Consider the following 24,931-nt stretch of genomic DNA (forward strand, 5'->3'; position numbering starts at 1 on the left):
CTTGAATTAGTGTTAATAGCTTTCCATAGTTTATTTTTCTTACTCTGAGATTCAGTTTAGGAGAATATTTATTTATTTATTTATTTTCTGTGGCATATGGAAGTTCCTGGGTCAGGGATCCAATCTGAGCCGTAGCTGAGACCTAACGCCACAGCTGTAGCAACGCCAGATCCCTAACCCACTGTCCCAGGCTGGGGATTGAACAGGTGCCTCCACAGCAACATTAGGCCACTGTGCCACAGGGGAAACTCCGCGATAATTATTCTTTTAAGCAGAACATACATTTTAAAATATTTGTGGCTATAATTTGTAGCTTATGTTTTAAGGAGAAAACAGTATTGAAATACATTTTAAATGGAATCATGTATTTTAGCAATCAGTGCATGACTGTTTTGGATCTAAGGATCTTTTTTTCTGTCATGTCTGGTATTCTAGTAGACAAAATATCTGCCACTTTAGATTTGGGTTGTTTTTCTTTTAATCAGAAGATGCTGTTAATGAGTTATTTTCAACAGGAAGGTAGGCTTGTAGTTTTGGAAAATACTAATTCATATACTGAGTAAAACACTAAATGATGTGAAAAAGACTCCCATCCTCTAAATAGCATTATCTCTGGGTATGATTCTTTTTAGTTTCATCTTTGAGGATTTTTTGTTTGTTTGTTTTCCTTTTTTTTTGTTTTCTTTAAGGCTGCACCTGCAGCACATGGAAGTTCCGAACTACATCTGTGACCTGCACTGCAGCTTGTAGCAATGCTCGATCCTTAACCCACTGAGTGAGGCCAGGGATTGAACCTGCATCCTCATGCAAACTAGTCAGGTTTTTATCCCACTGAGCCACAGTGGGAACTCCTGATGATTTTTCTTTGTGAATATTTTTGACGCCTTTCATTCTTTACTGGCCTGTATCAATAGCATCCATCGAGATGGGGTGCCATCCGTTTGTGTCTGTGATGGCCGTTAGTCTTTGGGGCCCTGGCTCTTCCTCTGATTGAGGAGTTCTTACTGTCAAAGCCAGAGCTGCCCAGACACACCCACCCCGGGTTGTGACTCCAAAGATGAAGGTAAGAGGTGGGAGGAAATGGAAAATGCCTGGAGGCCATTTGGAGAGGATGGGTAGTGGTGGCAGCTGTTTCTAGGGGCCTTGGAGCTGCGGTCCCAGTGTGGGCAGGTCTGGGCTGTGTCAGTGCATTCTGCAGTATGCCCTTAGGCATTGTTTTGGTTGTGAAGCTGATGTGCTTGCTCCTCTGGTTTGTTTGCCTAGAGATGCTGTGAACTATCCAATAACCTTGAAAAAAAAAAATTAGGAGTCCTCTTTGCTGCTCAGTGGGTTAAGCACCCCACATAGTGAAGATGCAGGTTCGATCCCTGTCTTTGTTCAGTCAGTTAAGGATCTGGCATTGCTGTGGCTGTGGCGTAGGCTGGCATCTGCAGCTTTAGTTCTCCCACTAGCCTGGGAACTTTCAGATGGCGCACATGTGGCTGTAAAAAGAAAGGAAGATTCCTGTTTAAGTTAGCTAGTTGGTTTCTGATGCTCGAGACTAAGAATTTGGACAAATTTAACATCCAGACCTGTCACTGGTCGATACTTGGCAGAGGCCTTTGTGGAGAAGAGCAGTGGTCTGCCTTCCCATCCTGGTTGGACTCTGTTCAGAGTCCAAGAGTCCTGGCTCAAGGTGACCCAAAAGACTGAAGGGGGGACACAGGCGATGTCAGTGGCGGGAGCTGCTTTGCCCGTGGTCAGGCAGGACTCTGAGGCACACATCAGTCTTCCCACTGATGTTGCTATAGGGAGCTCTTCACTGCTGTAATCTCATCACATCTTGCCCCTCCACCACTCCCCCCAATTTTTGGAAGTATTAGATATGGAAATAATATTGGTAGAGTATTGATTTTGTTTAGCCAGAAATCATATCTGAAAGTCCTAATTGCTTTTTGGTTGACTTTGAGTATATTTCGCATTCTGTATAATTGTACCCATTTGACAAATGTGTGTGTGTGTAACCACTACTAAAATCAGGATATAGAATGCTTTCATTATCCCTTGAGGTCAGTACTTCCCTACCTCCCACCACAGTTTTTTTATTTATTTATTTTCCCCCAGGGCCACACCTGCAGCCTATGGAAGTTCCCAGGCTAGGGGTCAGATTGGAGCTGTAGCCTGTGGCCTACACCACAGCCACAGCAATGCCAGATCCGAGCCGCATCTGTGACCTACACCACAGTCCACGACAATGCCAGATCCTTAACCCACTGAGTGAGGCCAGGGATCAAACCCGCATCCTCATGGATGCTGGTCGGGTTCGTTAACCACTGAGCCATGACGGGAACTCCAGTTTTTGGCTTTAAATATATATCATCTTAGGCTTAGTTGATTTTTCATTTTACTGTTCATGGGACATTACAGTATAAAAAGGTGTAATCACCTCTCTTTATTGAACTATTAAATTAAAAAAAACCTATCATTGCTGTATAAATTATAGATTGGATAATTAATACTTTACCGCATAGAATTGGCTTGAGTTAGATGACTTGTTCCCTTGAAGGATTTTCTGGTGGATGACTTTTCTTGCTTCTCTTTGGCCGGAGGCATATACAATGCTAGGATTTGCTCCTTGGATGCGATGATGTCTTTTAATCATTATCAGGGTCAGGTGGGGAGGCAGGAAAGCATAGTAGTTCAGTATGGGCCTTAGAGTAAAAAATACCTGGGTTCAGATCCTCTTCTGCCTCTGTTAGCTCTATGACTGTGGATACATTACCCAACCACGCTCTGGAAGCCTCAGATTCCTCAGGCGTAAGAAGTACCTACTGCAGGGTATGGAGTGTTTATTGAACACCTTCTATGTGTCAGGCTGCTGTGTTCTTCATCTGTCTTGAAGGTCTCATTCTGGGCGGGGGGGGCAGGGAGAGGCAGATAATAAGCAGGTGAGTCACGTAGTACATCAGATGGTGATAAGTTCATTAGAGGAGAATTGAAGCCAGGAAGGGGAGAGCACAGGTGCCCCTGTGGGGGCGGGCAGGGGGTGTGATTTTTCTACAGCTTGGTCAGGGGAAGGCCTCACTAAGAAGGTGTTAAGACAAGGCCTGATGGAGGTAAGGGAGCCTTCCAGGGAGTGGGGACACAAATGCAGAGGCTCTGGGGATGGGCAGAGGGGAGCGGGGCTGTATTTGAGGAATAGCAAAGAGGCTGGTGTGCTTGGAGTGGAGTTGGGGGTTGAGTAGAGAGGAAGAAGTGATCCTGGGGATTAAATGAGATAAAACACACGTCTTTGGAGAAATGCTTGGCACTTTTTTTTTATTGCTAATGATTACCATGGAATGACAATTTCCACATTAGGCTTTAAAGGGAGACCCTCGAGAGGAAAAGAGGTAAGAAAGAAAGGAACCTGGTGAGTCATGTAGTCATTCACCAAACCTTTGAGGTTTCTCGTATTGCCAGGCGCTGCTGTAACAAACACTGAGCCTGGTCCTTGTGTTTAAGGTGCCTCCTTCCAGTGGGTTTGGTAGTGGAGGTAGAGAGGTACTGGGCAGTTGAACAGGGGACAGGGCACAGGTAGGTGGGTGCCCGGAGTGCTTTGGGAACAAACCGGGAGTCACTGAAATTAGACCAAGGTTAGCTCTTGTCATGAAGCTTTAGCTTTGGAGTTGTATTATGTGAAGAAAGGGGGTATGTGCCTGGGGGGTGGGGGGGGTGGGAGGGGGCTTCCGAGCCAAATGGGGAGGGCTGAAAAGAGGCACCAGGGAGGGTTTCTGAGCGGGAAGAAGGGGAGGGGAGAGAGAGGAGTCGGAGGGGAGAGAGAGGAGTCGGAGAAGGTGGGGTGCAGGGAGAGAGGAGGAACACGGGGCTGGGGAGCGGCTGACACCCACAGATCCATGCTGTGATTATCCCAGGGCAGCTGCAGCTGCCCTGCTTGCACTGACCCATAGAATCCTCATCCCCGCCCTCTGAAATAGGTGGTGTACAAACTGTTAGCATCCCCATTTTACAGACAAGAAAGCTGAAGTGCAGCAAGGTAGCTGACCTTCTCAAGGTCACATAGATGGTAGGCGGGGCATTGAGACTCTAACTCAGGCATTCTGACTCCAGGGTTTAAGTGCCCCACCACTGCTTGCGAAAGAGTCCTATTTTATTTGTGCTCTTCATTTAATCCTTCTGGTAACCGGACAGGTGTATGGGAATTCTGTTTGTCACTGGCCCATAAATGATGACAGCTGAGCTGGTTGATCCAATTTTCTCTTTTTGCTTTTGATTCTTTTCTTCTTGGAGCGAGTCGCCACGGATTGGGGTCTATGAATTCCATCTTTCCCACTCCTCTTCTTCCCCTCATTGCTGCCTTCTTACAGTGACGGTGGGCACTTAAAAATGGATTCTAGTTGGACAGCTGATTGCGGCAAAGACAAGTATTGCCATACTTTCCCTTTTTCTTTCTTTGTTTTTGTAGCTGCCCCTCGGCAGATGGAGTTCCCTGGGCTAGGGATCAGATCCAAGCCACAGTCGTGACCTAAGCTGTAGCCAAAACAACTCTGAAACCTTAACCCCCTTTAATCCACCAATGTGGGCCGGGGATCGAACCTGGGTCCCCACAGTCATGACCTAAGCTGCAGCCAAAGCAACACTGGAACCTTAACCCACTTTAATCCACCGTTGTGGACCAGTGATGGAGCCTGGGTCCCAGTGCTCCCAAGAGGCTGCCGATCCTATTGTGCCACCACGGGAAATCCGAAATAGTCATGTTTAATCTTCGATTTCATTTTAAACAGATACCTGATCTCTATTAAATACTTTTTAAACACATACTTTTCATATTATTTTTAAATATAAAAGATAGCTCACATCATTGCAGCAAAGCCAGAAAATGTACCATTTACCTTTTAGTGGAGCTACCAATGTCGTTTTTGTGTATGTTAAAGACCTGTCACCTTGCTATCCCTTCTGCCCAGTCTTAACGTTTTGATCTTCTAGGTTGAGCCTTAGTCTCTTCTATGTTCTTAATAGTGAGGATGAAGAGTGAGCCTTTCTTAGCGTGTACGTAGCGTGGGCCGGCGCTTGGCACACACTGTCTCATTGAATCCTCACCATAGCCTTGTGAAGAGGGGCCTGCTGTTCTGGCTCCACGGGTGAGACACTGAGACACAGGGAGGTTGGGTTACAGGCAGGGCGCCTCAGCCAGGATGCTGCAGAACTGGGACTCTAACCCAGGGCTGCGCTCTTTAACCTAAATCTGGGCCCTTCTAACATTAGATTAAAGGGCGAATTTTACTCTGAGCGATGGAGTGGATCAGTGTGCTTCAGTGGGTAGGGCAGGGTGAAGAGAATGAATCTAGGGCCTTTTGTACCCTGTCACGTTGGGAGAGCAGCCAGACTGGCTGTCCCAAAGTAGCCGACTCCTTTGAGATGGCTCCAGCAGGCCCAGGCTGTGCTAGGTGTCCTGCCGCCTGTCTCGTGCGGTGGCTTCTCCCAGCTTCCTCTACAGGTCCTGGGAGAGGTAGGAGGAAAAGGCCAGCAGCAGGGCCTGCACGGATGGTTTCCCTTTGGATCCTGTGTTCGGTGAAAGCGCTGAGTCACCTACGATGACCTGCCTCCCTTTCCAGGCTCACCTTTCCGGCAAACATTTATTGATGAGAAGGATGGTCTAAACAGCTTCCTCACTGCTGCTCTGTTGCTTCCCTGAAAAGCCTGGATTTGGGTCTTTTTTTCACCAGCTGATTGTTCTGGTGAATGAGTTGGACCCCACTCTGGCCTGGGCTGAGATAATGAGCTCCAATGTGGATTGGCTGCCCGCCAGCCGGGATTGAGTCGGGAGAGTAGAACTCTCCTCTCCGGTGGCACTTTAGAGTTACCTGGGCTGCTTGAGAAGCCCTGTATTTGTTTGTTTGTTTTAGGGCCGCACCCACAGCATATGGAGGTTCCCAGGCTAGGGGTTGAATCGGAGCTGTAGCTGCCAGCCTCCACCACAGCCACAGCAACACGGGATCTGAGCCTCATCTGCAACCTACACCACAGCTCATGGCAACACCAGATGCTTAACCCACTGAGGAGGGCCAGGGATGGAACCTGCGTCCTCATGGATGCTAGTCAGATTCGTTTTCGCTGAGCCACAGTGGGAACTCTGAGAAGCCCTGTTTGTATTTGATTGATCTGGATTGGGGCCTGGGCACTGGCAGTTATTCAGACTCCCCAGGTTCTAATGTGCAGCTACTGGGTGAATTTTCAGTATCTTCCTGTATGAGTGAAGTTTGGTTTGGAGTGTGGGGGGAGAGGCTCAAACCCTCACGCCCAACCCCCTGGGCCCTGCAGTGGGCAGAGAGCTCAGGCCATCCCCACCCTGCAATGCACAACTGCGCTCAGGTGGCACCTGCCAGGTGCCAGGTGCTGTACTAAGCACCTTGCAGCATGAGTTCTCTTGGTCCTTGCAGTATCCTTATGAGGCCGGCACTGTTACTATCACTTTATAGACCAAGGAGTTCCTCCTTCTAACAAGGCCAGGCCTGTAGTATGAAGCTGACCTACAAACTCAGCTTTTTAGTTTTTTCTTGTTTTGCTGTGTGGAAGACTTGTCTTTTCTAATAATTCAGCCTTAGAGTTCCTGTCATGGCCTCAGGAGAAACAAATCCAACTAGGAACCATGACGTTGTGGGTTCAATTCCTGGCCTCCCTCAGTGGGTTAAGGATCTGGCATTGCTGTGAGCTGCGGTGTAGGTCACAGACTCGACTCGGATCTGATGTTGCTGTGGCTGTGGCGTAGGCCTGTGGCAACAGCTGTAGCTCTGATTCGACCCCTAGCCTGGGAACCTCCGTATGCCGCGGCCGTGGCCCTAAAAAGCAATATAATATTAATAATAATAATTCAGCCTGAAATGTGAATAAATTCGATTTTACAAATGAGATATATACTTGTGGTGCCATCTCACATAGCTAAATGACTTGTCATGGAAAAGTGTAAATTGCTATCTCTAATACCAACTGAAATCAACTTTTTATAGTGTCAAAAGTAGACTTCATTTTTTGGTAGATTTTGAGTTATCTCATGTTGAGATAAAATTCATTTTTTTTGGCCACCCTCACAGCATGTGGAGGTTCCTGGGCCAGGGACTGAACCTGGGCCACAGGAGTGACAATGCCGGATCCTTAACCTGCTGAACTATCAGGGAACTCTTAAAACTCATTTTTAATGATCTTTTTTACTTAAAATTGCATTTTGCACTTTTAAAAAATCACATATACTGTGTATCTTTGAGCTCATACCCTGACTTGCAGTCTGACCTACTCTTTACACCCTAGCTTCTGTAACTTCCAGGCTGCTTAATAAGCAAATTGAACATTGCATTTTAAACGCGCTCAAGTCTCACCATCATAGAGTCCAAGCTCAACACTCCCTCAATCCCACATGCATTTCTGTGAAACTTCTGGAACAGTTGTTTGTGCCTGACATAGTCTAATCCCTCACCTCCTGCTCCATCCTTGGCCCATTCCATCCACGGCCTCAGTTCTGTCATCACAATCTTCACCGCAGTCACAGAGTAACGTCCACATCACTAAATCCAGTGACTGCTATTAAAGCTTTTATTCCCCTGTTTATTGGTACCTGTTACATGCTAGGCTTGTGCTGTTCTGGGTCTTGGGATACAGTGGTGAACAAAGCAGAGTCCCTGTCCTTGTGATTCTTGGGCTCCAGGGGGAATGACAAAGGATAAAGATAGGAATATATGAAATATGGTGATTTAGGCCTTAGGACTTGCTGAAGACTTGGAGCTTTTCCTTCCATGCTGCGTCCACAAATCCCAAATCATGATTGCCATCTAAAGTCATTGTATGTCCTTCGTAGTTGGAAAGGGTCTGTCTTCCTTTCATTGACATTTGTATCCTCAGAGTATCAGAAACCTGTATAAGAAAGAGGGTTTCTGTTTCCAGAAGGAAGGGCAAACCTAAACAGCAAACCTCAACAACAGTACACCATTGGCTTTAATGGCGACTTTTTTTTTTTCCTTTTCTCATATCGCTTGAGTAACACTCAGGTTTCAGAGGATGGGCCATGGAACCCAGGCTTTGGAGAACCCCTGAGCCTTCCATGGTGGGGGGTGGGGGTGTCCCAGTTAGAGAGATGGAGTCCTCTAGGTCATGCTCCTGTCCTGCCACAGCAACATTTAGGATGAATGCTGATAACCTTTAATTTTGTCCAATTCTGTTTCACTTTTTTGGCAGTGACATGATAATGACCCCCTATTCTGTCCCCCACCCCAAAAGCCTTTACTGAGCTCATCATTTTAATTGTCATCAAAATATATTTATAAATGTGTGTGTGGATAGTGCCATATTCAAAACTTTTGTACCTGGGAGCATCGCTCACTGATTGGCTGGCTGAAGTTGAGCTAGTAATAAGGTACTTTCGGGAATCTTTAGTGACGAGGAAAGACGTGTACGTGAAAGAGAAATAACATTGGTGTTAGGTATCTTTTTTTCATCGTCTTTTCTCTTAAAAAAAAAAAAAGAGTTGGTAGATGGTTTTCGAGTTCACCAGTTTTACTGTCTTTTTATCCAATACCAAGGTCCTCTAGCTTTGTGTGCTTAATTATGAACATCCTGGCATGGGAAGTGCTCCTGCTTGTTTCCCCTGCTGGAGTGTGAAGATACCTAGACACTTGCTCTCATCAGAGATAAGTTAGAAAGGAGAAGGAGCTTTGGATTGGGAATTGAAAGATGTGAATTATCCCTATCTTGGCCACTGCTACTTGTCTGACCCTACTGGGACCAGCTTTCCTAGCTCCAGGGGAATTTCCTTTTTTTTTTTTTTCTGTCTTTTTGCCATTTCTTGGGCCCCTCCTGCAGCATATGGAAGTTCCCAGGCTAGGGGTCCAATCGGAGCTGTAGCCACCGGCCTACGCCACAACCACAGCAACATGGGATCCGAGCCAAGTCTGCAACCCACACCACAGTTCACGGCAACACCGGATCCTTAACCCACTAAGCAAGGCCAGGGATGGAACCTGCAACCTCATGGTTCCTAGTCGGATTCGTTAACCACTGAGCCACAACGCGAACTCCCCAGGGGAATATTCGAGGCGAAATAGACAAAAGGACATGAATGTTAAGCTTCCCTCTCAGCTCCTGAAAGCAGTCTTCTGGTTTTCCTCCCAGTCATGTTTTGTATAGAGGTTAGTTCTAAAGTTCGTATGTAAGGTGAAAATCGCCAGTGTTAAAAATGCTCCTGGCTGGGCGTTTCCGGCGTGGCTCAGCAGTAGTGAATCCGACTAGTATCCATGAGGACGGGGGTTCATCCCTGGCCTTGCTCAGTGGGTTGAGGATCCAGCATTGCTGTGAGCTGTGGTGGAGGTCACAGATGCAGCCCAGATCTGGTGGCTGTGGTGTAGGCCAGTAGCTGCAGCTCCAATTCGACCCCTAGCCAGGGAACCTCTATATGCTGTGGGTGCAGCCCTAAAAACAAACAAACAAAAAATACCACTGGAAATAGTTTCAGAAGGTGCCTCTCATTGGAGATTGTCTCCAGTTTTACAGCAGTCCTTTCCTCCTGTGTTAGAACAGATCTTGGGTCCTCAGCCAGGTGCCATCAGAAGCAGCTGGCTTCTGTGTAGGTTATGAAAAATACATCTCTTTAAATCCTTGCCTCACACCGGGTTGTGCAATGCACGTGTATGACAGGCACATGGAAACTGAGCCAGCCCAGTGACATTCAGGCTCGTATTGCTGTCTCCTGCTCTTTAAGCAGAGGCCTCGAGGGCAGGTACCAGGACAATTGACTTTTCTTCTCTCTCTCTCTTCTTTTCCCCCAGCTAATTTTGTGTGTGTGTCAAATGCGGATGTCCTGCGATCCCATTGTACCCTCAGAACGTTGTCTGCACGTTTATTGCCACGGACTGCCTTTCCTGCCACAGGCTGCTGTGGGCTCTCATCATTTCACACCTCCGTCACTCCCAGGGACTTCGTGAAAGGCCACTCTAAAGCCAGGCGGCGCACTTGCTGTAGGGCAAGTCTTTCTAAACAACTGATTAAAACACTTCCTGTGGCACCCAGACTTGAGCAGTGCTTCTGAAACTTCACCGGTGTCCTGCTCTGGCACAATTAAGTACTCCAGATTCTGGGAGCATGACCCAGGCTGGTGAAATTTCGTTCAAGTCTTGTGCCATGTTTTTGTTTTCATGTAGAACAGTTGTAGAAAAATTACCATTGGGTAATGACTGTTGAGCTGCTGCTTGACTGTGCCACGTTTATCTATTATATTTGCACACCCTCTGATGGCCAGTTGGAAATACAAGTCCTTAGGAGATGAAACTTGTAAGCAGGATGCAGAGCCGCCACTTTCCGACCTTGCCTGCCTTTTGAGTCCCCTCTGTTACCATGCTGCCCCTCACATAGGAAGATATTTTGGTGTGAATGCGCTGAAATGTCCTGAATGTATTGATTTTAAGTCTTGATGCCTTTGTACCTGCATTCATTTATTCCTTGAGTATTTATTGAGCACCTGATGTGTGCCAGGTATTACTCTAGGTACCAGAGATACAGCAGTGGACAAGATCAAGTTCTGGATTTTGTGAAGCTTACATTCCGAGGCAAGACGAAGATGACAGACACATATGACATAGCACCAAGTGGGACAAGTGCCATAAAGAGAAGTAAAGCATGGCAAAGTGATAGTGAAGAAGGGGTCCTCTTTGTTGGGTCTGGCAAGGTTCTGTAAGAAGATGAAATTTACATAACAACCTGGTGAAGTGTGAAAGCAAGCCATGTTCTTTAGAGGAAAGAGGGCTCAGTGCAAAGAGTACGGCATATGCAGAGGCCCTGAGGTAGGAGTGTGCTTGGTGTGTTCACAGAACAGTAGAAAGCTCACTGTGACTGAGAAGAGTGAGCAAAGGGAGGATGAGTAAGAGAGAAGATTGGATAGATGGGTAGAGGTGGAGTGTGCAGGGCCCCAAGTCCATGGTAAGCGCTTTTCTTTTGCCTTGAAGACCTTCCCCTTCCATCTGTAACTTTCGCATGAGGTTGGAATTACTGTATTTACATATGTATGTATGCATGCGTGTGTGTATGTATTTATTTTTAGGGCTGAACCCTAAGCACATGGAGGTTTCCTGGTTAGGGGTTGAATGGGAGCTGTAACCGCCGGCCTCTGCCCCAGCCACAGCCACGCCAGATCTGAGCTCTGTCTGCCATCTACACTATAGCACAGCAACGCCGGATCCTTAACCCGCCGAGCGAGGCCAGGGATGGAACCCACATCCTCATGGATACTAGTTGGGTTTGTTGCGGCAGAGCCACAATGGGAACTTCCGGAATTAATTTTAATTGTTCCATGTGAGAGCTGGTTGCCCCTGTTTCCTGAATAAGTCTCTCTTCCCCGTTGATTTGAAATGGCATTTAATCATATTAATTGTACGTGTTCATATAGACAAGCGTACAGACATGCATGCAGACATGTTTCTTAGCTCTCTTCCACTGACTTGTCTTATTGCACATGTACCGTACTGTAGTAATCATTGTACCTTTATACCAGGCTTTGGCAAACTGAAGTCTGTAGGCCAAATTGGGCCGACACCTATTTTTTTATAGTTAGATTGGAACAGCCACACTCATTTGCTTATGTATTGTTTATGGCTGCTTTTGAGCTGTAATAGCAAAGTAGTTGCCACAGAGATTGAATGGCCCAGAAAGCCTAAAATATTTAAAATCTGGCTCTCTTCAGAGAGTGTACCAACCTCTGCTTTATATTACGTGTTGCTATCTGATGGGGCAAGTCCTTCCTCATTTCTTCTTTTTCAGCAATTTCTTGGCAACTTAAGCGTGTTTGTTCTTTCAAATGAACTTTAGAATCAATATGTCAAGCTTGCTCGACTCCCTTCCGACTCCCTTCCTTTTTCCCCACCCCTTTTTTTGGGGTAGGGAAGTGGGAGGCAAGGAGAATAGGAATTTGAATGCATTTAATTTGCAGTTTAGTAAAGGGCAAAGTGAGCACCTTAAAATATTGCTTCTTTCCGTTTGAGGAATATGATATGACTGCATTTATGTATCAGTAAACTTTTATTGTTTCTTCATTTGGGTGTTGCATATTTAAGTTTATTCTTATATATATGATTGCTTTTTGTTGCTGTTAGAATTGAAATCACCTCCCAACTATATGCTATTTTATTTTACTTACTTACTTAGATTTTTTTTTTTCTTTCTTTCTAGGGCTGCACCTACAGCGTACGGAAGTTCCCGGGCCAGGAGTCCAATTGGATCTGCAGCTGTTGGCCTACACCACAGCCACAGCAACACCAGATCCGAGCTGTATTTGCGACCGGCACTGCAGCTCAGGGCAGTGCCAGATCCTTAACCCACTGAGCAAAGTTATGGATTGAACCTGCGTCTTCATGGATACTAGTCGAGTTCTTAACTTGCTAAACCACAACGGGAACTCCCTCAACTATATTTTTCAAGTGACTCTTCATGGCATAAAGGAAAGGTTAGGATTTTTTTGTATTTAAATTGTTTCTGACCCCCTTATGGAAGTGACCTCCTATTAGGACTATTGATTCTTAAATTTGATTCTTTTGCTTGATGGTCATTGTGGAATTTACCAGAAATTGTTTCATTCCTAATATTTTTGTTGCTGTGTATATTGTGGGATTCTATACCCAGGGTAGTTTGGAGGAGGTAGACTTTGACCCTCTCATATTTTTGTGTTTTGTTATGTAGGTCACAGCAAATGATAGTTACACACACACACACCTGGAAAAAAACAAACCCCAAAACAAACAAACAAACAAAAATTGGAAAACTTTTTGCCCAGTCAGCATTTGTTGATCATTGTAAGAATACACAGAAGATAATACAGGCCAGCTGTTTATGAGGCTGGCTGTGTCTTTTTGCAGAGCCGTTTGTCACTTTTAATTTAGAGTGTAGGGTTTGCATGTCACACGGGAGAGTCAGACCCAGTGGCTGCTTAACTGTGGAGGGCCTTTGATCATAGACTGCAGTTGACTTAACCGAGCGCTTATCCTTTGGAATTGAAATATGAGCAGGAGGAGATTTTTATGAATCAGTTAGTACTTTTCTAAATATGTTTTCTGTAAAGCATTTGATCTTTACCCTTTCCATCTAATCCTTAAGGATGTGAAATCTATTTAGATTTCAAGGTCTGTTCCTTGCCCTGAGCACTGAACAGATGAACCATAAATTCAATATGTGTTAACCTTTGTGGATTTGTCTTTTAATGCCATTTTGGTTTTTTTTTCCCCTGAATTTGTGCCTACTTTTTAGCTTCTTACCTTGGTGGAACCATTCTATTCAGGCTGCTGGTTCCTTCTCTTTTTCCTTTTTTTTTTTTTTTTTTTTTTTTTTTTTTTGTGGTGACATGGTGATGAAGTGGTTACGGTAGTAGACACTGGGTATTGAATAGAGAATTACTGACACAGGTGATGTGTGAAATGAACCTTGTTACTCCCGTTGCCTGTGAAGTGAAACTTCAGGTACAGAACCGGATCTTAAATGCCCTTGTGTGTTTTCTCCACTGTTGAGGTGATTGCTCTTCCACCATCATGCCATCAGTTGGTGGTAGATGGACCTAGAAATGCCATCATAGGCTGCAGAGATGTTGCAGGCCGCACGCCTCAGTCAGAGGGAGCACCGGCGTTGACATCTTTGATGTGGGGCTTGGCTTGGACCTACAGAAAGGAGAGACCGTTTTAGTAGCTGTGTGGTATGGAAGATGGCACAGTGATAATTGATATCCTTTGTTGGGCACTTACTATGGTCCAGGCATTAACACTGGCTGTCTGCCCCATCCAAGGGTTGTAATCTTACTTTACAGCTGAGGATGTTAAGATTTAGGTCAGGAGTTCCTGTCGTGGCGCAGTGGTTAACAATTCTGACCAGGAACCATGAGGTTGCAGGTTCGATCCCTGGCCTCGCTCACTGGGTTAAGGATCCGGGGTTGCCATGAGTTGTGGTCTAGATCGCAGACATGGCTCGGATCCGCCGTTGCTGTGGCTCTGGCGTAGGCTGGCGGCTATAGCTCCGATTCGACCCCTAGCCTGGGAACCTCCATATGCCTCAGGAGCGGCCCTAGAACAGGCAAAAAGACAAAAAAAAAAAAAAAGGGTTTAGGTTAAATAACTATTAGATATGAGATTCAAACTATCTGTTAGTCTGCCAGGTGGTAAAGCACCGTGGTTTTGGTTCTTGGTAGAGGCTGTGTGTGTGTGTGTGTGTGTGTGTAAAGATTTAGCGATTTAAATCCTTTTAGATTCTCCTGTATTAATTTTTTTTCTTTTTACAGCCACACATGCAGCATTTGAAAGTTCCCGGGCCAAGGGTCAAATCGCAGCTGCCAGCCTACACCACAGCCATGGCAACACTGGATTCTTAACCCACCGAGCCAGACCAGGGCTCAAACCTGCATCCTCACAGAGACGTCGGGTCCTTAACCTGCTGAGCCACAAGGGGAACGCCTCCTATGTGAATTTGACAGTTGAATTAACATCAAGGTGGTATAGCATGGGGAAGGTGTCTGGAGACTTCATTGCTGCAGTGATCTTTGCAAACTGCTTTCTCTCTTTCCTTTTTGTGTGGCCTCAGTGGCGAGAGAATCTAGACCTTTAAGTTTTCTGTTTTTGTTTTTGGGGGGCCCAGAGTTTGATCGATATTTTAAGATGTTTATATAGTGTATTATTTGTCGTCTGGTTTTTAATAGAGAGAGTACAGAAAGGGGCTTTATGGCTTGGTAGTAGATGCCAGGGGAGAGGGCAGCGGGAGATGAAGCTCCCTAAAGCCTTTGCAAGTCAGGAGGGCACTGCGATTCTAGCTTTAGAGCCCCTCGTCCAGGTTTATGAACTATTAAGCATAAGTAAATAAATGCACACATATATCCTCAAACACCCCAAATGCTTTTTAATTCTTTTCTGTGCAGTTGCACTAATTAAGATGGAAAATCAAGGTTTTGCACACATTATGTCATCATTTACCTTAAATTTGGCTAAATCATTCAGATGCCGAAAAATTAACACTGGTCTATATTTGAGGTCCTGCTCTGGTTGTCTCTCAGCCAAAACCTCTGATTCTTTGGCTCATTCTCCATGGCTGTGCCCGTGGTGTCAGGCCATGGGCTGTGCTGGGTGGGCTGGAGCCATGCCCCTGTAGGCGGACATGGACAGCCTACTGCTCCTGACAGTGATGGGTGAATGTCAGGGTTCTGCTGCCTGCTGGCTTCCCTGCCCTCCAGGCCAGCCCAGATCTGGATTCCTGGTGTGAATGTAGAAAAGAAAGTAAAGCTTTCTTAATACTGGCAGGCAGGTCAGCTTGCTTTCCAGATTCTAAGCAGCAGCCCGGAGAGTTCAGCACCAGTAGAAACAGCTTGTATTGTAGTGTCTGCTCTTTGCATCTGTCATGTGTCCCAAAGAAAATATTCCAGTGAAGTGAGATTTTTTTTTTTTTCTTTTTTATCAGAATGGCATAACTTGGAAAGTTACAGTATCTTTTCAAGGTCACTTTCAGACTAATCTCTACTAATCTTTATGATAGTAAAGACAAGGAACTAATGTAAATCCTTATATCTTATGAAAATGCGTCTCCTGATGCTTGTTCCTTCAGTGTTTACTTTTAAAATTTAACCTGGAGTTCCCGTCGTGGCGCAGTGGTTAACAAATCTGACTAGGAACCATGAGGTTGAGGGTTCGATCCCTGTCCTTGCTCAGTGGGTTAACGATCCGGCGTTGCCGTGAGCTGTGGTGTAGGTTGCAGACGTGGCTCGGATCCCAAGTTGCTGTGGCTGTGGCGTGGGCCGGTGGCTACAGCTCTGATTAGACCCCTAGCCTGGGAACCTCCATATGCCACGGAAGCAGCCCAAGAAATAGCAAAAAGACAAAAATAAATAAATAAATAAAATTTAACCTTAATACAGTATAATTTAATTTTTTATGGCCTTACCTGAGGCATGTGGAAGCTCCTGGGCCAGGGATTGGATCTGAGCCACAGCTGCAGCAATACCGGATCCTCTAACCCACTGTGCCAGGCCAGGGATTGAACACACACCTCTGCAGTGAACTGGGCCACTGCAGTTGGATTCTTAACCCACTGTGCCGTAGCAGAAACTCCTGATGCTTATTCCAATATGAGACTCTTCACAGACATTAAAAAACATTTAATTTTTTATTAAAGTACTATTTCCAATGTGCCAATTTCTGCTGTACAGCAAAGTGACTCATATATGTCTATATATTCTTTCTTTTTTTAGCAATCTTATTTTCTATCATGATCTATCCCAGGAGACTGAATATAACTCCCTGTGCTGTGCAGTAGGACCTTATTGTCTGTTCATTCGAAATTAATAGTTTGCATCTGTTCATAGACTTTTTTTTTTTTTTTTTTTTTTTGGTCTTTTTAAGGCCGCACCCGAGGCATATGGAGGTTCCCAGGCTAGGGGTTTAATTGGGACTGTAGTCGCCAGCCTACAGGCTGCGTCTGCGACCTGCACCACAGCTTACAGCAACATGGGATCCTTAACCCACTGAGCGAGGCCATGGATCGAACCTGAAACCTCATGGTTCCTATTCAGATTCGTTAACCACTGAGCCACAACAGGAACTTCTGTTCATAGACTTACAGTTTGTATTCACATAGCCTAATATGTAGGCAAGCATACTTAACTTTATGAAAAACATTTGAAACTGGAGATGCGAAAGCCTAAAAGTTTAACTTCGAGTTGTGTATTGTGCAGGATTGTAATATAGAGCAGCTTATTTTGTCTTGTGTCTATGATTGGGTGTGCAGTTCTGAAATGATTAGAGATGATCAGTGGAGGAAGTCTTTGCTTTGGTCGTGTTTCTCTGTGAGTGTGAGTTCTGCCTCTGTGTTTCTGATCCTTTGGTGCATTTTCCTATTGCAGCGGCAAGTGACTGTAGACTCCATCCCAGGGCCCTGCCTCTCACCCAGAGCTTGCAGGACAGGCTTTTCATCTGTTGGTGTTTGTTAAATAGGAGGGGGAGGCCCTTAGGCTCCGTTTCTGTTCTGTGTTGTATAAGAGCCAATAAAATAAGTATCTTGTGAGAAATGCTGGATGATTGAGATGCTTTCCTGTTCCTTTCTTGCCAAGAGCTTGTTGTGCTGGTAATTCTGGGGAAGAGAAAGAAAGTGCACACATTTCATTTGCGATCTGTCTTCTATCTGTGTGACTTGATTAATTTGTTAGCATTATTGCTATTTTTCTATGAAGCTCAAGTTCATTGCTGATAAGATATTATAACTGCTGAAGTATTTTTGTCTTACTTTACAGTTTACATGAAAATTTCATGAACTTGAACATCCGGTTGGGAATTTAATTTTATTGTCACGTGTTTTTTCTAGGAGATCAATTGATAGTTGCATGTTGTGTCTTACTAATAAGTATCAAATTAATGGAGATAGTATTCAGTTGTGTCAAAACATTTTTATGTCTTCGCTTCTGAGCTTTTTAAATAGTCTTTGCAGTATGGGAAATAAATGACACTGAATTTTCCCCTTTTTCTTTTAAAGACTTTCAGCTGAACTCTCATCTCTCAACACTGGCAAATATTCATAAGATCTACCACACCCTTAACAAGCTAGTAAGTCGATCTTTTGAAGACAAAACTACCAGCTGTTTAAAGTACTTGTTTTAAGTGTATTTGATAAAAATTTAGATTACGGAAGTTACGATAACCGTTGTTTAGGAAAATACTGCATTTTAAAACTTACTGTATGGTCTGTGACTTCTTGGTAATAATGAATGTATTTCTTGCAGAACCTAACAGAAGACGTTGGCCAAGACGATCACCAAACAGGTATCTATACATGCTAACACTACTTAATTTAAAATAAAATTCCTATGAAGGAGAAGTGCTACCTAAGTGTGTAGGCTAAGAATGTATGTTGCATGTGTTTGTTGACTTGAGATGTAAGATGAGTTGATGGGTAGGTGGGTGTGTGTGTGTGTGTGTGTGTGTGTGTGTGTTGTATAGGTCCTGAGGACTTCTGAATGGGCAAATTGAAAGTTGATTACTGTCAATAATTCTCTCTTCCTGTGCTTCTCAAACTCTAGCTGCCATTATAATCACCCGAGGAGGGCTTCTTCAAATGGATTGCTAGGCTCCACCCTCAGTTTCTGTAGGTTTGGGATGGGGCCCCAGAGTGCATTGCTTTTTAGGGCCATACCCATAGCATATGGAAGTTCCCAGGCTAGGGGCTGAATTGGAGCTACAGCTGACAGCCTACACCACAGCCACGGCAACTCAGGATCCAAGCTGCTTCTGTAAACTACACCACAGCTCAAGGCAGCGCTGGATCCTTAACCCACTGAACCAGGCCAGGGATCGAACCTGTAACCTCATGGTTCCTAGTGGGATTCGTTTTTGCTGCGCCACAATGGGAACTCCCCAGAGTGCATTTCTAACCAGCTTCTAAACGATGCTGATGCAGCTGATCTGGAGACCACACTTGGATGACACTTCTCTATAAACTGTGGCTGATCATTTAAGTTCAGAAACTTGCACTTGATCTGTAGTTATGAAAACTTTCAGCAAAAGTTATTAAAATATATTTTACAGTTTTTGAAAATTACCACAGTAATATATGAATACATACTTGTTAGAGTCTTGTGCATAGCACACAAGCAAATGGAATAGAAAGCCTTCTTCATGTCTCCCAATCCAGCCTTCCTCCAGTATGCTGTTTTTTGGTTTTTGGGGGGTTTTTTAGCTGTAGCATGCAGTGATAACACAGGGGCTCTCAATTCCCAGAGCAGGGATTGAACCTAGGCCACAGTGGTGAAAGCACTGAGTCTTAGCCACTAGGCCACCAGGGAACTCCAGCATGCTATTTAATGTTTTTTCTTTCAGACACTTTTGTTACCTGCATGTATTTCTGTAGTAGCGGGTTTTTTAAAATGTAGCATTGATGAGCTCATACTGTACTATGTAATATAGTACTATCCAACTGTATAGCATCACTCTTTTTTCATTTAATTTTTTACTTAATGGTGTGTCTTGGATGTTGCTGGGGTTGAGAACTCTCCCCCTACCTTCCCAGATTGGTTCAGAATCAGTTGAACATTAGGCACAAGGTGGAGATTGAAGTAGCAGTTCTGTTGGAAAATGCAGCTTAGGTGAGCAGCAGGAATGCAGAGGCTTGTCAGTATTTTTCACCTTGAGTAGCTAGCCTTGCACACAGTCCAGCCACAGCTAGTTAAGTATAGCACACCTTCCAGCCCCTCTCTAACCTCCTCCCTGCCTATGACAGTGCAGGGGTTCTAGCTTCTGCTGGCAGGCTGATCTGAAAGGGCATTCAGGAGAGGCTGGGCCCCTCTGCTCAGTTCCTATCCCCCGATCACTGCTGAGGTCAGACCTTCCTCCAGGGAGGGAATGAGAGAAAGGGGAGTGTGTCCTAGAGGGCCAGGCCACAGACGGTCCCTTCTCCTCATCTTTCTGTTTTCGTAAATATAGGTCAGTCAAAGGCAGTCAAAAACAGTTCCCTTAATCGTTTTAAAAGCAATGTGTGCACATGGTTTTACAGCAAGTGTCAGGAGTTCCCATCGTGGCACAGTGGTTAATGAGTCTGACTAGGAACCATGAGGTTGAGTGTTCGACCCCTGGCCTTGCTCGGTGGGTTAAGGATCTGGTGTTGCTGTGAGCTGTGGTGTAGGTTACAGATGCGGCTTGGATCTGGTGTTGCTGTGGCCCTGGCATAGGTTGGCGGCTACAGCTTCGGTTGGATCCCTAGCCTGGGAACCTCCATGTCCTGTGGGTGCGGCCCTAAAAAGATAATAAAGAAATAAAATAAATAAATCAAGTGTCAAAAAAGTGTAAAAAGCACAGGTTTCCATCCCATTTTATGAGCCCTAGCTCCCATCCCCCACTAGTACTCTACCCTTGACGCTCCAGAGGTAACTCTTCTATTCTTGTATTTGTTTCTCAAATGATGGTGATGGTGATGATGATATATTTTTCTCCCACAATACAGGTATACATTTCTAGGTGCCTCATGTTTTTGTCACTCATTGTATCTTGGAGGTCTTTTCACAACAGCACAAGAACTTTATTTTTTAATGACTGCATGATTTTCTGTCTCATGGATGTATCATAATATGTTTCTATTGACAGCACATTTAAGTGTTTAACTTTTAGCTACTATCAGTAATGCTGAGTACAGTTTTTAGGGCCAGTTTGAATAGTTCAGGGAAAAAACACTTTTCTCTCTCTCATTCTGGAACAATATACATTGGTAGGCATTGGAGATTTTTTAAACTAGAGTTAGTGTGGTTTTGATTTTTTTTAGAACTGAATTCTGTGTTTGTAAGGTTGTCTTTCCCTTGGCTAAGGTAATAAAATATCTTAGTTCTGAGTCTTAAGTTTTATGTAGTCAACATTGAACTTTGGAGTTAAAGGAGTACTGTTCCTATAGTTATTTGACATCAAAATATTGCACCTGAAGGTGGCAGTTTAGTAACTGTAAGCTATAATTAAGGAAGACGAAAGTAGGGGGTGTATTTGGCCTCACGCCTCCTCTTTTGGAGCCGTGACAGTGGATGTGTTTGCTTTTTGGTGTGTGACTTGCTGGCGCAGTGTCTGGTACCCCGGACGTGCCAGTCAGGGTCAATCAGCGTTCGTCATTTCTCAGAGTAGTCCATTTCATTGACATTTCCCCATCTGGTTGTAGCATCACTTGTGATTACCACATCTGACAGAGTACACTTTAAAAATTAAACAACAGAAAATCTGTAATGTTGGGAAATCTGAGAAGGTTCATCACTGTAGTGCCTCTTCGAATCTCTTAGCCCACCGGTAGTCTGAGCCGTTTCTATAACAATTGTATATGGAAGAGCCAAACTAAGGGCAAAAGAAGCCAGTATCTTCCTGCTCTGTTTCCTTTAACACTTTTCTGTAGTGCTTTCAACCTTCCTCTTACCAAAAAAGAAAAAAGGAGAGAGAGAGAGTATATGTCAGCATTGGAGAAGTAGCTCACAGTACTGAGAGTGAGTTTGAAAACCCAGAGAGGATTTAGAGAGAAAGGAAAGGAAGTGTTTTGGTCTCAAGTAGTAGGATAAGAATTGTGCTTTGAGACACTAATAGTTTGACTGAAGCAAGCAAGTAGTTCAGTGATCTGTTCAAGAAAATGAAATAAAATATTAGGTACTGGTAAAATGTCTTAAAATGCCTCAAGTTGTCTTATTTGTCAACTTGATTGCTTTATTTTTGTGACACTGCTCAGTGAAAAGTGAGGTAAAATAGCTAGTAAAAAGTATTGATGGGAGTTCCCATCGTGACTTAGTGGTTAATGAATCCGACTAGGAACCATAAGGTTACCGGTTCGATCCTTGGCCTTGCTCACTGGGCTAAGGATCCATGTTGCCGTGAGCTGTGGTGTAGGTTGCAGACTCGGCTGGGATCCCGCATTGCTGTGGCTGTGGTGTAGGCCAGCGGCTACAGCTCCAATTAGATCCCTAGCCTGGGAACCTCTGTATGCCGCAGGAGCAGCCCAAAAAAAATGGCAAAAAGACAAAAAAAAAAAAAAAAAAAAAAGTATTGAAGTGGTGGAATGAACCATATAAAATGTTATTAAGTGAGTCAAGGCTATGTGATACCACAGCCTTATTAAAATGAAAATGAGTGAAATTTTTGTCCTGGAACGTGCAGTTATACTAAGTTTGGAAAAGTCAGAAAAATTCTCTAATTGTATAGACCTCTTATTTGGGGATGACTAGGAACTGGGCACACAATTTAATATGTCTTAGAAAAAAATGAATGACGTTTTTTATTTGAGTCTCATAAGAAAAAATATTTTTTAAAAAAGCAGTAGAGCACTACTTAGATACCATTTATTGAGCATAGCATGCTTGGAAAGTTCTCCTGTGGCGCAGTGGGTTAAGTATCTGGTGTTGTTACTGCAGTAGCTTGGGTCGATCCCTGGCCTGGGAACTTTCACATGCTGCAGATGAGGCCAAAAAAAAAAAAAAAAAAGAATAACTTGATTAGTTAAATCATTATCAAAACAGCCAGCGCATAGGTCTTTGGTCTCTTCCAGGTGAACTCGTATTGCTCTTTAAAATTGATTTTTTTCCTGGGACAAAAAAAAATCTTGGCGGTATTTCTGATTTTTTAACGTAGGAAGAATAGCTGTATTCATGGACTCCTGATTCATCTGAAAATGTTGTCAATAGAACAGTTTATTTGTTCTCTTTAACATTGAACCAAAAAGAAATGAACCTGAACTCAAATCATGGGAGTTCCCTGATGGCCTAGGGGTTAAGGATTTGACACTGTCACTGCTGTGGCTCAGGTTCAATTCCTGGCTTGGGAAATTCTGCATGCTGTGGAGGTGGCCCCAAAAAAATAATAAGCCTGAATCAAATCATAACCTTTGGGTGAAAAGCTATAATCAATTTTTATTGTCTTTTGAGCTCACAAACATCTCAGCATCAAGACAGAGCTTCTAATGATGGGAGAGTTGAGAGGGTTGATTTCAGAGTCACTGTCCATCTAATGTAGAAACATTATAGATGGGACCCCAGAATACTTATTGTGATAAGGAGCCTTTTGGGGATTACTAGTTGAGATTATTCATCTCTTCCTCTTCCTCCTTCTTTATTATTATAATAAAAAGGCTTTTCCTCTTTCACAAGTACCTGCCAGATGTTTCTAATGAGATTTAAGGTGGAGCCTTAAAATCTTTGTCATCACTTTTTTCTTGAGTAATTGGCAGAGATGGAAAACTTGTAGCTCTAAACATTTCAAACGAATTTCTGGGTTTCTTAAAGTTAGTTAGGAAGTTGCTTTTACTCGTTAAGTATTTATCGAATAGGTGCTCAACTTTATCAGCCAGTTTTCTTCTTTGTAGAATTAGGGTGGTAACAGCATCTCTCAGATTTGTGAAGATAACTTTGAAAGTACTTTGTGGCTATTAATTTAAGACATCAGCCTTGATGTTTTGCCACTACCTGTAATGTCAGATTATTTGTATCTAAGTAGATACTTGTAATGGGTAAAAATAGCCAAAGCTTCTTTGAAGTGGATAAGCATTCCATAACATTCGCATTTATATTATTTGCTTACTAAATTTCCTTCTTAGTTTAAAAATAAAGTTTAATTAAGAGAGGCGAAGTGATACAAGTTCTAAGTAAAGTCTAAATTTAATGATTTAAATAAATACAGATTTGTAAAACATTCATTTAGATTTCAGGGGTTTTTTTTGTTTTTCGGTGTTTGGCTGCGCCAGCAGCATGTGAAAGTTCCTGGGCCAGGGATTGAACTCATGCTACAACCCTGACCCGAGGCACTGCAGTGATAAATGCCAGATCCTTAGCCTGCTGTGCCGCAAGGGAATTCCTAGATTTCAGTATTTTTATTATAAAAAGACATCACAGAGTTATTTTAAGAAGCAAACATTCTTGAATATTTGTGTTTTAGAAAAACTCCTATCACGAAACTTGGAGTCAAGTGCTTGTCTCAAATGACAAATGGGGGGAAAAATCCGAAGTGGTGGTGTGTCTATTCATAGGTATTTCAAATCTCTGGAAATTTACTGATTTTTAAGAATTTGACTTACTAAAATACTGATTTTTTTTTTAGAAGCGTGTTTTAGAATATATTTGTTCAACAAATATTTATTGAGAGCCTACTGTAGGACTCTCAGTAATGTATATATCTTATTATTACTGTACTAAGATGCTGTCTTAGCTCCTTTGTGCAGGGGAACCAGCTGATACGCTCCAAACCAATGAGACCCTGCAAACTTTGGGGTATGAACTTAAAAACCTGAAGTTGTTGCTTTTGTTCCAGTAGGATTCCTGGAGCCATGCTGGGGTTAGGGGAGCAGGTTTGGGGCCACCACACCTTGAGTTGTGTATTCTCTGTGTATTTCTGTTGCCCTGGTTCGTGTTGGCCAGTTATTTTAAGTAGACTTGTTTTCCTCAGCATTAAAACATTGCTTTTGAGATAGATAGCCTGAAACTTTCCACTATGATCATGGGTTCCAGGGTTCTCCCTGTGGAGCTCTGCTATGTTGTCCTTTGTTGTTTCACTGGGGTAGGAGTTGGACTTATCGTTCCTGTGAGGTGGGGAAGAGGGTCAGTGAGCCAGTGGGTGCCTGAGGTGTAATGGGCACAGGGACGAACAGACATGTTTCTTTGGGAAGGATGCTAACAGCCATTCGCTCATGCTGATGATTGGAATGGAGAGGTCGGAGCAAATGCCACGTGAATACTTGAAAGGATAAAATGCCACATTTGGGAGGATTTGGGGCTAAAATACGAATTAGGTTTTACACCTGGAAAAATGATTCGTGAAGCTTTACCAGAAAGCATTCATCCGCAAGGAGAAAACAGCAAGAGGAAGTTGAAAAAGTTAGTTTACTTATGATGTTTGTTTACCAGAGTGCGATACTCTTGTCAAGTAGAAATCAGCGAAAGCCAGACCTTAATACCAGTGTTTCTGTGAAGAGGCAAATAGTAGAGGAGCTGGTGGATTGATCTTAATTGGTGAAGACATTTTAAATAGTGTTTCTCTTCCCACAGGCTGAGGAGATAAGCGCATTTCCTCTGTGTTCTGCAGAAGCTGGTGGGAGGGAGAGGTCATTGCCAGACCAGCTGCTCGGAGGGAGAGGTCACTGCCATGACCAGTACGGGGAGATACTGTCTTTCCTTCCCACATGCACACCCGAGGCAGGCGAGGCCAGCCTGGAGGGGAAGGCAGCCTCATTTCTGAGCAGCGTGGTCAGCTTGCCCACAAGGCGGGACATACTTTTTCATTCTGCAAGTGCTTCCCACCCCCCTGCAAAGCATTAATGGATAAGAGCAAATGTTGCCCTTTGTCAGTCTGCAGAAGCTTGGGTCTCTGCAGCTCTTCAGGCCTTCCTGTGCACTTCAGTGAGGATAGGACTGCCGTTTCAGGGAAGATGAGTGGTGGGCAGCACTCTCTCTGGCTCCTGCTCTCCC

General features: G+C 44.0%; 1 protein-coding gene across 21 annotated transcripts in view; it reads left to right on the forward strand.

Moving 5' to 3' along the window:
- Window positions 1–24,931, forward strand: part of DCUN1D4 (defective in cullin neddylation 1 domain containing 4) — a 78,226-nt gene that overhangs the window by 8,503 nt on the left and 44,792 nt on the right. For 14 of the 21 annotated variants that reach the window (XR_014812429.1, XR_014812427.1, XR_014812428.1 and 11 more), the window contains exons 2-3: window positions 17,503–17,573; window positions 17,750–17,789. The exons of 3 other annotated variants lie outside the window; for them this stretch is intronic. Coding sequence is in view for 3 of the 18 variants with exons in the window: in XM_005666642.4 (XP_005666699.1) it covers window positions 17,503–17,573; window positions 17,750–17,789 (111 nt within the window). In the remaining 15 variants the exon portion in view is untranslated. Of the gene's footprint in view, window positions 1–2,982; window positions 3,096–17,502; window positions 17,574–17,749; window positions 17,790–24,931 lie in introns of those variants that run through there. 4 more of the 21 variants (XR_014812432.1, XM_021101206.2, XM_084972037.1 and 1 more) reach the window with 1 other exon arrangement.

The sequence above is a fragment of the Sus scrofa genome, chromosome 8 (genome assembly GCF_054392235.1).
Source record: "Sus scrofa isolate SSC_HxYL_T2T_F1_AM1 chromosome 8, Sscrofa_HxYL_maternal_Yorkshire_Landrace_v2.0, whole genome shotgun sequence".
Taxonomy (NCBI): Eukaryota; Metazoa; Chordata; class Mammalia; order Artiodactyla; family Suidae; genus Sus; species Sus scrofa.